General features: G+C 49.7%; 1 protein-coding gene across 1 annotated transcript in view; it reads right to left on the bottom strand.

Annotated features, from left to right (window-relative positions):
- Positions 1-15,464, bottom strand: part of COL22A1 (collagen type XXII alpha 1 chain) — a 219,267-nt gene that overhangs the window by 54,839 nt on the left and 148,964 nt on the right. The window contains exons 40-41 of the mRNA XM_043880230.1: positions 10,312-10,389; positions 514-549 (exon numbers count right to left, since the gene is read on the bottom strand). Of these exons, the coding sequence (XP_043736165.1) occupies positions 514-549; positions 10,312-10,389 (114 nt within the window). The remainder of the gene's footprint in view (positions 1-513; positions 550-10,311; positions 10,390-15,464) is intronic.

The following is a 15,464-nucleotide window of genomic DNA, read 5'->3' as shown; positions in this document are numbered from 1 at the left end:
GGTGACTGTTAACTATTTTTTATTGGAACGTTGTTGCCATCCTACTGATAATTTCCAGACGGTATCAGGAGTCGGCCCAAATCATCTTTCAATTATGGATCTCACTTCCTACAGGAAATCTTCCTAGACCTTCCTCACAGATTAAGAGAGCGCCCTCACGGGCTCCTGGCTCTGTGGCTGGGGGCAGTGAAGCCAGGATTCAAAATTGCTTCCTCTGGCAACGTGATGACATGCATGAAACCACAGCTGTCCGTCTAGAGGGAAGCAGAGGTGGCAAAAAGCAAAGACAGCGCCGGTCTCCCCGGATGTCACTGAGCTCACGGCACTGGACAACCCGCCTCCCGCCTCCACCTTTCCACAGCTGAGTGCCTGGGTCTTGGAGAGTCTGCACTGTGTAACGTTAAAGATTTTTTTTAACTACTGTCTTTGCTGGCTCCTCCAACTTCAAATGGCTTTGATTAGCGCATAATTTCTCCCATCAAGACACAGCCCTGTATTTAAGTCATACTGTACCGGAGGACCTTTCTCTCCCGGTGGTCCAGAGGGGCCCTAAGAAACAAACAGACAAGAGAGTAAGCAAACTGGAAGGGAAACGTTTGTTTAAACGTGCTGTGGTGTTTATCTCTGAGGCTAGGTCCTTGAGGAAGAACCAACGCCCTCCCATCTTTTTTTAAGAAAAAACTTTTTATTTTGTCTCGGGGAATAGTTGATTGACAGTTTCAGGTGGACAGCAGAGGGACTCGGCCACACATGTACACGTATCCATTCTCCCCCAAACTCCCCTCCCATCCAGGCCGTCACATAACCTTCAGCAGAGTTCCCTGTGCTGTATAGTAGGTCCTTGTTGGCTATCTATTCCAAATACAGCGGTGTGTACATGGCCATCCCAAACTCTAACTGTCCCTTGCTCCCATCCTTTCTCCCAGGCAACCATAAGTCTGTGAGCCGGTTTCTGTTTTGTAACTTCATTTGTATCATTTCTTTTTAGAGTCCACATGTAAAGGATGTCACATGATGTTTCTCCTTCTCCTTCTGAATTACTTCACTCACTATGACACTCTCTAGGCCCACCCATGTTGCTGTAAATGGCAATAGTCATTCTTTTTAAGGGCTTCCTGCATCTGTAAGGCACAACGTCACCCCCTCTCTCACGCACCCACTACCGCTGTGTGTGGGGATCCCTCTGGAACCTTCTCCATCTGCCCTGCATTGGTGCTGCCCCATCCTGGCACCCAGCGGGCATCTGATGCCTAGCCCATCTCTAGCCTTGGTGTGGAGTGGACCCCGCATTTCAGCATTCTTGTGCTGCGTGCCCTGCTTGCTTGGGGGGGATGGGCGGGGGAAGGGGCACGTCTGGACTCCCCAGAGTGGGCTGCGTGGCTGATGCTGCAGTGGTGCCCCTTCCTGCACACGCACGCATGCATACAGACACACGTGTGCACGTGTGCACACACACACCAGGGTCTGCCCTCCCACACGTGGGACCAGCCTACAACCTGGCTTCCCGAGCTGCACTGCAGAGGCACACACTGCCTGAGGCACTAGTGTTGAGTGGCAGGCCCCGAGTCAGCGGCACTGGCCCTGGGCCCCAGGCCTTCGCATCTGCAGAGAAGACGCCGCCCTGCCCTCCTGCCTGGACACGTTCTCCTTGCCACACATGGGTTCTCAGTGCAGATGTCGGCACCCTTGGATGTCTCCCAGGCCTCTGCCAGGGGGCTCGTTAGAACCGGTGCCCAGCCCCTGGGTCACCCCGTCTGGGACGGGTGGCCTGGTACTGCCAGCGCTTCCGGGCCTGTCTGTCCTCTCTCCTCTGCCCTGGGGGCGCTCAGCACACACTCTCTAGGACTCAGTCCCGGGAACAGCCGGGACACAGCAGAGCCCAGCACACGGCATGCTGCTAAAATTAAAATTTTATGGTATGAGAACTTGAAAATCAAGTGTTATCATCCTCATCACTGATGATCAAACTAAGGCCAGAAGAGACAAAGAACCAGCCCAAGCCACATCACGAGTCCCTCTCCAAGTGGGGTGAGTCCCACCACCTGTTCTTGGTCCCAGGCACCCAGGAGAACCTCCGAGATATCTGAAGAGGGAGCAGAGATTTCACACAAAGGCACAGGCCCCAGACAGTACGACAGACCAGGTAACCTAAAAGCCTGCCCATTAAATACATCCCAGAAATTCCTGATAAAATAAAATAAGCATCGTTCTCAGTGTAGAGTTGAGCACTAAAGTAGGAGAAACTTCCAGAGAACTAAGTCAAGAAGGTAAGAAGACAGCGGGCTCCAGGCTTCCCTGGTGGTCCAGTGGGCAAGAATCTGCCTCTCGATGCAGGGGTCGGGGGTGGGGGGGGGGGCGGTGTGTGTGCTCAGTAGTGGGCCTCTTTGCAACCCCATGGACTTTGGAACCCCATGGAGCTCCAGCGGGCACCTCTGTCCATGGAATTTTCCAGACAAGAATACTGGAGTGGGTTGCCATTTCCTACTCCAGTACGTTACTCCTATCAACCTAAAAAATCCTCCCAAGAAACACAAACAGCCCTTTTAACCCTCATAGAAGATTTCTATAAGAGCAATACATGAAATAATTTCCTTATTGTGCTCTGCAAATATTTACTGGGAGCCTCACATACACCAAGCATGGTAGACAGGGGACACGGGTTCAATCCCTGGTCTGGGAAGATTCCACGTGCTAAGCCCATGTGCCACAACTACCAAGCCTCTTCTCCAGAGCCCGGAAGCCTCAGCTACTGAAGCCCGTGCATGTCGAGCCCGTGCTCTGCAACAAGGGAAGCCAGCGCAAAGGGAAGCCCAAGCGCTGCAATCAGGGCGTTCCCCCACTCTCTGCAACTGGAGACAGCCCTTGTGCAGCAATGAAGACCCAGCTCAGCTAAACATAAATAAGTATTTTTTTTTTTTAAGAGAAGACAATGGACTCAGAATCCCACCCGGAATCTCCCTGACTCAGAGGTCACTTCCCCCTCCATGAGCTTTCATCAAGATGAAGGTCAATGGCACCCGTGGACCAATATACATACATCCAAATTTCATTCCTACCACAGTAGCTCCTTACTGAGGCTGAATACTTACTTCTCAAGGAAAGGGCTAAGGACAGTTTATTACTGGCCTGGGGCATGCTGCCAGATTTTAGAGGCACTTTTTGTTTCCAAATTGAACTCCAAGATCCACCTCAAGCATTTGACTTGTTCATCAGACAAAGTGTTGGATTCCTCTCATCTGTCATTTAATATAACATCCACTTGTGATGGATGGAATTGGTTGTCAAAAAGGTCTTCATTTCAAATCTTAGTTCTCTCAGTTATTAATTGTTTGAGCTTGAGCACATCACTGTGTTTCTCTGAGCTTCAGCTTCCTTATTTATAACATAAAGCTGGGAGATCGCCTTGGCTCCTATGATCAGAAGCAGATCCTCGAAGTAGAGAACAGGACCAGTGCCTGGCCCGTAACAGGCATGCCCACAGCTGTCTTGACACTATACTTTTAAGAAATAAAGGAGTGTGCTGTGGAGGAGGGATTGTGGAACGACTTCCCAATGTCAGTCTGAAATCTGAAACCTAAACACATGTTCCACAATAACAACCCTATTTCTCTGATCACACCCTCTGATGGGTTTGTTCAAGAGTCACTTTACCCAACACACATATTTTGGCCTTTGATACCGTGTCCCACTTAAAAGGAACTACAACTCCTTGGAGAAATGACTGATCCCAGAGCTGGTCAAGGAGTATATTCAAATCTGGAACATCCTGTCATTCCAAAGATCAGGGAAACTACCCATCAGCATCTCTTACATCTGCATTGGCAGGCGGGCTCTTCACTACTGTGGCTCAGCTGGTAAAGAATCCGCCTGCAGTGCGGGAGACCTGGGTTTGATTGCTGGGTTGGGAAGACCCCCTTGAGAAGGGAAAGGCTACCCACTGCAGTATTCTGGCCTGGAGAATTCCATGAACTGTATAGTTCATGGGATCACAAAGAGTTGGACATGACTGAGTAACTTTCACTTCCACTTTTTCTTTACCACTAGCACCATCTGGGAAGCCTAAAGACTGCTAGGCGTGTGTCAAAAGTACTTAGGGCCACCCTGAGGAGACTCTGATTTGTATCAAATAAGACAATCTGGACAGTAAAAGGAAGAATATCTGCCACACGTTAAAACAAACTGAATGTGTTTAAATCTGAGTTCAAAATTATTGATAAAAACCAAAAACACCTCATTGATCATCTTTGCAAGATACCAGGGAACTAAGTCGTTATTTGAAAATAATTAACGGGAAAACATTATAATCAGCCTTCCATAGGAAGGGCTCCACTGGGTATCCAAACTGTAAATGAGGGAACACCTCTCCATATAGAAGGACTGGAGCTAATACATAAAAGAACTGATTGAACCAATTTGCAAGCCTTGATGTGCTAATTGATCTAAGGCTTGGACATCAAAGGCTGTGAAGATCATGACAAGAAACCACCAGATGTCAGATACCTCCTGCTGGAAGGACACACAGCCTGTGAAGTCTTGCCAGAAAGAGCAAACCGGAATTTGCTCCAACCCTGAGGCCCAAGTATGGGTGTACAGGAAACACAGGGACCAGGAAGCACTGAGCTACTCTGTGAGCGATGTCCAGACCATGGGAAGCTCCATAAGACCAAGCAAAAAATCTTTTTTCATCAATTAAAAAACTGCAATTTATAGATATCTAAACTTGAAATTTGATCCCCTCTACCTTGCTCCTCCTCCCACAGATATCTATCTGAAGACACAGCACATTTTATTCCATCATCTTTTATCTGAAGGGCTCATGGGTACCAGGCTACGTGCTGGGCTCCCAGGGCAGGTTCAAACACTTGCTTTGCCCTTCTCAGCAGACTGAGCCAGGCCCACTGTCCGAACCTCTCCAAGCCTGAGTGTCCTCATCTGTAAGCTGGACACAATCACAGTTCAGGCTCACAGGACCACTGAGAAGACTGAGAAGGTAATGCATTAAAAAGCCAGCACTGGAGCCTTGCCCATTTGTGTAAGCGCTCAGTAGGCCTTGGGAATTATTATTAGGAACCACAAAAAGCCTTGTTGAGATTAGAAAGGAGCATTTTCAGTTGGAAGTGAGAGTAGAAATTTATTTAAAACGTTTTTTTTACTTCCAACAACAGAGGAGTCCCCCTGAGACTTCAATCTAAAAGCCAAGATTGGGATATTTGGGATACTCAGCTCCTGGTTATACAAGGGGCCAGGTGGCACTAGTGTAAAGAGCCCACCTGCCAATGCAGGAGACCTAAAAGACATGGGTTCAATCCCTGGGTCAGGAAGATCCCCTGGAGGACGGCCTGGCACCCGACTCCAGTAATTCTTGCTTGCAGACTGCCATGGAGCCTGGAAGGCTATAGTCCACAGGGTCACAAAGAGTCGGACATGACTGAAGTGATATAGCACGTGCTCTGGGGCCCGGGCGGTGACAGCTCCTCCTCTGCAGCCCAGGGGACCTCGCACTGAGCACAGAACAGGAGAGCATTGGGGTGAATGAAGCTGCAGCCTCTGTCCGAAGTCCTTGGGGTGACTGCCCAGAAATGCCTGGGGCCCCAAGTAGCAGCCAGGGGAGATGGGGCTACTGTCTGCACACACTCCTTTAGAAGGGCAACAGGCCAGCCTGACCTGGGGTCAGTAGGAGCAGCAGTGCGGTTCTTAGAGACAAAGGAACTGGACTAAACCCGGAGACAAGACATACGAACAGAAACAACAGCGAGACTTGCAAGTCAGTAGGTCAAAAGCAGTAAAGAACGTGAGACGACCCTGGCAAGAGCAAAGTGTGTTCTCGGTCACTCAGTCGTGTCCAACTCTCTGCGACCCCATGGACTGTAGCCTGCCAGGCTCCTCTGTCCATGGGATTTCCCAAGCAAGGATACTGGAGTGGGTTGCCATTTACTCCTCCAGGGGATCTTCCCGGCCCAGGGATCGAACCCGCATCTCCTGAGACTCCTGCCTTGGCAGGTGGGTTCTTTACCACTAGCACCGCCTGGCAAGTCTGGCACAAGGAAGGACTATGTAAACGTGAACCCCTGCTCTACTGCTGCCCTGGCTTGGAGAGCAGCTAAGGGCATCTGCTTGGAGCTAGGACGTTGGGGTCCAATCCTAGCTCCCCGACATCCTGTGACTTCAGGCAAGGGTCACATCTCTTACGTGGATTCCCTCATTCGTAAAATGAAAGACAGAACAGGATCTGCTTGGCAGGGTGGCTGGGAGGACTGGATGAGAGGACGCCCATGAGATAAGTGAGGGGATGGGATGAGTGTGGGTATCTTGCTCAGAGCTGGATGCTGCAAGTGAGCAGGCCATGTGAGCTGTGGTCATGACCGCCCCAGCTTTTAGTGGCTTTCATTTCTAGTCTTGCTGTATTACTCCCTGGAAGAGGGGGGAGTGTGGAAAAGAACGGCTGCACTCAGGACCCCTGACAGATGCTTTCACACACCATCAGCACCATGCTTCCTCTCGCTCTCTGTCTGTAGGTCTACAAAGGGCTGTGAGCTCGTTTTCTTTGTATGTGAACCCTCAGTGCCTGAGCAAAGTCAGAACAAGTGACTCCAGAGAGGGAATGTTGAAGAGAGAAGGGAGAGGCGATTCCAGGCAACAGAGACTGAGAAAGATGTCGGGGCGGGGGTGGGGGGGAGTTTTATGGCGTTTAAAGGTTCAAGGGAAGCTCCCAGGTGTCACTACCAACACGACTGCGCTGCAACCCTCCCTACACCCTTGATCTACAAACTACTGCTCAGGCTGGGGTCCTGGAGTGCAGGCTGCCAGGGGGAGGCCCGCCCTCGCTGACCTCAGGCTCAGAGGCTCAGTGAAGTTCAACAGCACTCTGATCTGCCCTCAGGCCTAACTGGGTCATTTTTAAGCTTATCAGACCCTGCTAAGGAAGATCAGAGGCAACCTTAAGGTAAAAGGGATGTTTTGTTAATGTCTTGAAGGGAGAAGTAGAAACGCCAAACAACTCTCTCTCCATCCACTCCCCTGCCCGTGATGTGCAAAGGTTGGCAGAGAAAGCCATGGGCTCCCTTCCAGGGGTAAGTGCTGCTCCTGGCTGCCCAAGCCTTGGAGCACAGAGCCACAGGAGGATGGACCAGAGGAATCCAGCCTTAACGTGAGGAGGTGATGGAAATGAGCAGTCCCACCCACACAGGGGAAGCCGCAGGCCAGTGGAGCAGAGGAAGAGAGCTGGCTTCGGAGGACTGGAAGCGATGGCCCTGGCCCTGGACTAGCTGTGTGACGGCAGCCAAGTCACCTCCCCTTCTGAACCTCAGACTGTTTACGTGGAGAGCACTGAAGAAGAAAACACCTTCAGTGCGAGTGTGATCACTCGGTGGTGTCTGACTCTCTGCGACCCCATGGACTGTATCCCACCAGGCTAGTCTGTCCGTGGGAGTTCCCAGGCAAGAAACCTAGAGCGGGTTGCCATTTCCTCCTCCAGGGGCCTTCCCGACCCAGGAATAGAGCCTGCGTCATCCTACATTGCAGGAGGATTCTTTACCACTGAGCCACCAGGGAAGCCCTAGACACCTTCAGTGACCCTCTCCAGCACCTCTGGGCATGCACCCACCTGGCAGGTCCTGGCTGAGGTGCCTGCCCTGGGGCATCTGTAGCTGCGGGGGGATGCTTGGCCCAAGCACCAGCCCCCACCCACCCCCAGCAGCCCTTCACCGACGCCCACCAGGAGTCGACGCTGGCTCTGCCCCGACTTTTGTAGAACACCTCTACAGCTGCCCCCTGTTGTCTCCAGGGCCTTGTCAGGGGAGGATGCCACTCCCAAGAGGTGATTTCTGAGATAATTCCCCCAATAAATCCATAGCCCTCGAACCCTGATCTCGGGAGATGCTAATGCAGAAGCCCAGCCTTCAACAAAGGATAAACCAGCTTTCACAGGACGGAAGGACTGAGGACGTGGATGCTCTGGACCCAGCACCAGACACAGACCACTCAGCCCGTGGCAGGGGGCTGCCGAGCCCCCTGATGACACCCTGTCATTAGCCCGCCCCGCCTCCGCACCCCCTGAACCCTCACACAGACAGCCCGGCCACCAGGAAGGAGCCCGGGCCAGCAGCCAAAGACAGGATTTATGGAAGCTCGATAAGGTCTCACCCACCACGGAAGCTTTTAATCAGTGCAAGTGGAGGAAGGACCCTGAACGGTTGACTTGTGGCCTCTCGGCTGGAGGAAGCCAATTCCTTTTCAGGTGGAATTGCTTGGGTGGGGACGTATTTCAGGGGTGATTTCATGGCTCTGACATGGGAGGTGGGGAGGCAAGTGTCCCCCTCTGCTGCCTGGCTTTCTGGTTAAGGTTTTCCTACGGTGAGTCCTGGGGAGTGGACGGGACATGCAGAGACCCATGAAATGACAGCGGGACCACTCCAGGTCAGTTTCTATTCTAAGCGGCCAACGCCAGCAGGACTCAGAATCCTGACTCCGACAGAGAAGGCCTTGTTAAAAGCAGGATTTCAGAAACAAAAAGAAAGCCTGAGCCTGCTGTATTTTTTCACTACACCTTTTCCCATATTGTTTCTTCTAGTTACCAACAGATTGTAAAAGACAGCCAAAGATGAAAGATAAAGCTGATGCAATAGAGGGGTTTTTACCATCAGCAATTTTAGCAGAGAAATTAAGAAAAACAGATTACATCTGGGCATTTCCAAGAGGATATCACCTGCCTTCTCCCTGTTTCCCAGGGACCTTTAGGAAGATGCAAGGGCACGGGTCTTCCCACCTTGAAGGCAGCCCCGTTGCTGGGGGTGGAGTGGAAGCGAGGGGGTCATTTCCAGTCATTTCTGGGAGGAAGAGGACACAGACGAGGGTTCTGGGGGGAGTTTCAGGGAGAGAGTGAGAGGGCGTAAGAGCAGCACTGGGGCAAGGAGAGGGGGTTTACTTAACAAGTGGTGCTGAGGGTGATGGCGCTTCCAGGTGGCTCAGTGGTAAAGAACCCACCAGCCAATGCAGGAGAAGCAGGAGACACGGGTTCGATCTCTGGGTCAGGAAGATAACCCCGGAGAAGGAAATGGCAACCCATTCCAGTATTCTTGCCTGGGAAATCCAGAGAAAGCCCACGGGGTGGCAGAGTCAGACACGACTTAATGGCTGAACACACACACTATAATACACTGGGCTTCCTCTCAAATCCTCTGAGACAAATGAGGCACGGTGCAACTTTGTTTCTTGAATGAGGAACCGAGCAGAGACCAGGTCAAGCGTTGCTCCAGTTTATATTCAGATTACGTTTAATGGGGGTAAAGTCTGATTGTGCTTCTGGGTTAAGATGATGACGATGACAACAATATCATCCGTGATACACAGGCAGTTTGGATTCGATGAGGCTTAGCAACCATATCAGAAAGCCACTAAGTATCAGAGCTTCCTAGTCGACTGCTGTGAATTATCCACCAAAACCACCAATCCAAAGACCACTTCAGAGATTTTATTTGCAGGTAAAATCCTTTCTTGGGGGCTTCCCTGGTGGCTCAGTGGTAAAGAATCTGAGCCTCTATCTGCCAATGTAGGAGACACGGGTTCAATCCCTGAACTGGGAAGATCTCACATGTCCCATAGTAACTAAGCCCATGGCCCACAACGACTGAGCCTGTGCTCTAGAGCCTGGGAGCTGCAACTACTGAACACACCCTCACAACTACCGAAGGCTGCGTGCCCTACAGCCCGTGCGCTCCGCACCAAGAGAAGCCGCAGCGAGGAGAAGCCTGAGCACCCCAACTATGGAGTAGCCCTCACTTGCCGGGACTAGAGAAAAGCCCTCATGGCGATGAAGACCCAGCAAAGCCAGGAACAAATAAATAAAGTAAAATTATTTTTAAAAAAAACCTTCCTTGATTCCATTTATGTTCTCACTGATATATTAATTGAAGAGGGATAATGAACTCACCTTTGCCTGAAAAAGCATGAAGGCAAGTCACTCCTCCAAGACCACACCCCTCCCCCAACCAGCCCAAGCTCACTGGCTATCACTCAGTTTTTGCAAAGTCTTACCAGTGAGTCCTTTCTTTCCCCCTTTTCTTTTTTTAATAAGCTTTGTTCTTTCACTCCTCTTTGAAAGGACACATCTTGGTCTCCCCAGAAGCCTTCTTCCCATAAGAAATACACCAGGTTTTTAACAGCGTCAGCTACAGTGGACAGACCTACAGCCTGACTGACCCGGGGATCAGTGACCCACCACCAGGTCAGCCCGGAAAGGAGCAGCCCAGCCGTTGCAGCAGGCCCCGGCTGTGTGTCCTGGAGCGAGGAGGTGCTGGGTGGGTAAAGACTCACCGGAGGGCCGGCATCCGCCACGCCTGGCTCTCCACGGTTGCCAGGAGAGCCGGGAATCCCAGGCGCACCGCGGTCCCCCTGGAAAGAGAAAACAACACAGTCAAGATGTCAGCTCTGGGCAGGGGAGAGCAAAGGTGCAGGACAGTTCTGTTCCTCCCCCGCTCTGGACCACACCCTCCAGCCAGCATCTCTCCCACAACCCACCCTGCACACCCACTCGAGTTCATCCAAGCTGCCCCTCACCACACTCAGTCCAACATGCCTGGACCACCGGCACCAACCGTGACCACCCAGCGTTGCCCATGGCTCCAGATGTGATTATAACAATAGGACCCCCACCACAGGTGACCACAATTCCAAGTTTTACTGTGCTTTTTCCACGTTTCTCCTGCCCCCATCCTGAATTCACCCCAGATTCGACCATGTATCCACATTTCAACCCAATTTCCACATCATCAATAAATGATTTCATCATTTTACCAATAACGTGCCAAGTACCTATATTTTGTGGGTCACTTTTCCAGGGGCTGCAAGGGGCAAGAATGACTGAGATATAATCTCTGCCTTCAAGCATGGTGGTTAATAGAGTGTAGGTTTATACTCCGGCTTCAACACTTGGTGACTGCTGGCTTCAGAGGGCAACAAGTTCCTTCATTTACAAAGGACAGATTATGCCAGGAGCTGCCTGGCCAGCAGTGGCCACGTGTGTCCGGAGATCACGAAGAGAGAGGGCCTGGCATGGCAGTCACTGAGCGTCAACTGCTGTGGCTGTTGCTGCTCGCAGATGCCCATCGTTCTGGGCTTTGATCAGACGCGGGAACGGAGAAGGAAAGGACAGCAGGGGAGGAATTCCGTTTGCTACTTTCTGTAGAAGGACACTGAGACGGTCATACATTCATATTCACAATTTCAAAATTCTCGACCTCTGAAAACAAGTGTTTACCCTAACTCATCGGGCAGCAAAAGCTGACTTGTACTGACTCGAAGGCTAATTACAATCTTTAGACATCCCCTTTTTCGTGGATATTTACACATTTCTATGGCATCATTATAATGAGTTTGACAAGGAATTTTGCCCCACATACCACAGTAAATGCTATTTGCATCACTTGTAAATTACTACTTTTCTAATTCCAAAATAAACTCAATCCAAAGCACACAGGACCCATACAACTTTGCATAAGAAACTGTACCCCAATATTAGGTCAGCAGATGGAAGCCAAGCCTAATACTGAAACGGGGGGTTTGACCCTAGTCAAACACTTACCATCTCCAGGGTGAGTTAATTTATATGACAAATGGAAGTAGCCTTAGGAGGTCTTCCTGAAGAGTCAATTAGATAATGTGCAGCAAATTTATTTCAGGTAGAACCTGACATTGCTAGGCAACACTGCTTTATCAAGGCTTATGTTTTTAAGCATTAAATGAAAATCCTATTAATAACTGGCTTACCCTGCAACCACCATCTCAATTTGAAAACTTTACATCTGGACCTTTTAGAAAAATAATACTTCAATGATTTGTTTTTCCCACAGCATGACTGTTGCTTGGACGAGTTTGTAAGTTATATATTCATTCAACAAATGTTGGTTGTTTATTCACAGCAAACTGCAATCTGGCTCCACGACCAAAGATGACTCATTCAGGGGCCCTGCCCATTTCCAATGCTCTGTGTTAAATTCAGGAGAGAGATCTGAACAGGTTTGCAAAGTTCTCACGAAAGAGATGAACCACAGTCTAAACTCTCCCTAAACCCTGGTAACACTGTCTCTTTCCCTCCTCCCCGCAGGTCCGCGGTGTCCTGAGGACCACAGCCTCTTTCTGGCCCACCCTCATCTCTGCAAACAGTCCCCGAAAAATCCTCTTCAGTGCCCCAGATGGTGCATCCTGTTTATTTAGAATAAAATGATGTGGCTGATTCTGGGGAGTACAAGATGCCTGGGACTGCCAGAAAATCTGATTTCTGTGCATGGGGAAGGTGGGAGGGGAGGAAGTCAAGAAATAAGGCAAAGGTGGAAAAAAGTGCAATGAACTAAGAGTGATATGATCAGTGCTGGGTCTCTCACCAGCACATTGGACAGTGAGAGGACGAGGCAGAGGAGTTCACACTGGCCGCCAAGTGACCCCAAGTCCAGTCTCAGGACTGAAACCGGGTCCCCTTAAAACCACATTGCCCTGTGGGTTCACGACTAACCTCTCTATCCAAAACTTTACTCCTGTTCTTGCCCTGCCCATTCCCCCCAGGATAAAACAGGATCAAAGAAAAGGGGGGCAGGGCTGAAACTGAGCAGGACTCTGCAGGGTCTTCCTGGGTGTAACTCCCCCCACGCCCTGTCCTCACTTCTTGTCTGGCCTCCCCAAGTCCCAAAGAGCAGACTCAAGCAGTTACTGATTACGGAAGAGAGGGGAAGCAAGAACAGAAAAGCAGAAACAAAGGAAAAGCAGTCAAGCAAGAAAAGCAATGATGACCTAAACAGTGGCTGAGCAATGAAACAGAGTCACAGGACTCCTAGTTTCTCCTGAAGGGATACACATAAAAATCGGCCTTGTACTTCTGAGCTGTGATGCAGAAACCAAGATCCCCTCAAATTAGAGGATGCTGACCAGCATGTGGATCCCAGACTGACTGGAACCAGAAGGTTGATGATTAAGATTTCCAACATCACCCTGTTGCCTCACCACCAACCGGTCAGAAAGATGTCCACTGACTGATCACACACCCTATGACCCTCATCTAAATGCTGCTCTTAAACCCTGTCTGAAAGCTGCCAGGGCTTCGAATCTCACTTGCCTCCCCATTCTCTTCTCTCCAGGCATCAAACACTGCTTTCCTTCACCCCGTGGCAGCAGGCCGGCTTTGCTGTGCATCAGGCAAGCTGGCTTGCGTTTGGTTCGGTCACAGAACAACGTCAGCCTGGTCCTGTGACCCTGGATGAATCCCATAACCTCTCTGGCACCCTTAAGACCCTCATCAATGAGGAAACAAAAGAACATTTTACCAAATTCCCACATATCTACTGCAGACTCATTTACAAGGTAAGAGACGGTATAACATGGAGTGTGAAAAGGTGTATATTATATCAGCCAAGTTAGACAACAAAAAATAAACTAAGCACAATACATATTAGAAAAATCCATATTCTTTTGCACCCCAGGTTCTCCTTTAAAATAGTTAATGTAGGGACTTCCCTCGTGGCCCAGTGGTTAACCGGGGACACGGGCTCCGTCCCTGGCTCCGGCAGACTCCGCGTGCCTCAGGGCTACTGAGCCGGTGGACCGGCAGCCTGCGCTCTGCAGCCAGGGCAGCCAGTGCGGGGGGAGCCTGAGCGCCGCAGGAGAGCGGTCCCCACTCACTGCACCCAGAGGAAACCCAAGTGCCGCGGCGAAGACCGGCCCAGCCAGAAGTAAACACAAACCAAAACTGAAAGTTTACGTACATCTCCCTTGTACTTTGTTTTAGCTTGCCTCCTCTCTTCTTCCCAAGGCTGCATACTATGCACAGCATAAAACACTAACAACTGCAGCTAAACACACCAAGGACGCAGCGTGTGTTCTTCTAAGTAATTGTGCACGCTCCTGCTTCTTGAACCAGCTGATCCCCGCATGGGGGTCTTCTTTCATCCAGGTTCTAAGCTTCCAAATACTTCAGCTCAATTCAGTCACTCAGTCGTGTCCGACTCTCTGTGACACCATGGACTGCAGCACACCAGGCTTCCCTGTCCATCACTAACTCCAAGGGCTTACTCACTCATGTCCATCGAGTTGGTGATGCCATCATCCAACCATCTCATCCTCTGTTGTCCCCTTCTCCTCCTGCCTTCAATCTTTCCCAGCATCATGGTCTTTTCAAATGAGTCAGCTCTTCGCACCAGGTGGCCAAAATATTGGAGTTTCAGCTCCAGCATCAATCCTTCCAATGAATATTCGAAGGACTGATTTCCTTTAGGGTTGACTGGTTGGATCTCCTTGCTGTCCAAAGGACTCTCAAAGAGTCTTCTCCAACACCATAGTTCAAAAGCATCAATTCTTAGGTGCTCAGCTTTCTTTATAGTCCAACTCTCACATCTATACATGACTACTGGAAAAACCATATCCTTGATTAGATGGACTTTTGCTGGCAAAGTAATGTCTCTGCTTTTTAATATTGCTGCCTAGGTTGGTCATAGCTTTTCTTCCAAGGAGCAAGCATCTTTTAATTTCATGTCTGCAGTCACCATCTGTAGTGATTTTGGAGCCCGCCAAAATAAAGTCTCTCACAATTTCCATTATTTCCAAATACTTACCCACCAATTAAAACTCAGCCCAATCATTTCATTTCCTTAAACCCACCTCTGCCTGCCCGCCTCTCAGCCTTCGGAAGACATTTGAATGTATCGTCATTAACTTTAACACACCACCCTCCCATTGTATCTGACCCTCTGACTTTTATTTAAGTATCTTAAAAGAATAAATTATCCATTGATTCATTCATCCATTAGTTCAAAAAATATTTGTCAAGTACCTAAATGGAGTCACACCCTATGTCAGGCACAGTATCTACACACTTCTGCATCCACAATGCCTAGTGTTGGGCCTGGAACAGCCCTTTAACAGCAAATTCCTGAATGCCTGAATGACTGAATCTATCATCACTCACCTTTTGTCAGGTACTAAATTTTGCTGTTGACCAAAATCAACTTTTTGCTCAGGAGGGAACATGATGAATGACCTCTGGCAGTCCTGCCAAGAATCTGAGTCAGGATTGATCTCTGCTGCAGGGGCGCTGGCCTGGCTCCATTTGTATGTTTATGGCCCTCTGTGATGCTAACACTTCCCTGAAGCAACAGCTTAATGTACTGAAACTCAGAGAAAATGGCTCCAAGAAAAGAGCCAAAGACCTTAAAGCTTGGTCAGAAAACGCAAGAAGGTTACTGATTAGAAGAAATGGGCATGTGAGCTCTAATCTATAATAGTGACTGTGGTATCTGTTTTGGTTGCAAGACACTCTGAGCCAGTTCAACAGTGTTTATGGAGAAAATGTGTGAGGTCATGGAAGGAGGAGGTCATTTATTGAAAAACTATGTGCCGTGAGATTACTTATCCACGGGAGCCGGTTGGGGGTTAACCATGTTTTACTCCTTCATACAGAAATGGAACAGAGTCTCAGAAACAAG

This window comes from Cervus elaphus, chromosome 21, assembly GCF_910594005.1.
Source record: "Cervus elaphus chromosome 21, mCerEla1.1, whole genome shotgun sequence".
Classification (NCBI taxonomy): domain Eukaryota; kingdom Metazoa; phylum Chordata; class Mammalia; order Artiodactyla; family Cervidae; genus Cervus; species Cervus elaphus.
The sequence above is the reverse complement of the archived record's forward strand: the minus strand, read 5'-3'. Positions and strand labels throughout refer to the sequence as shown.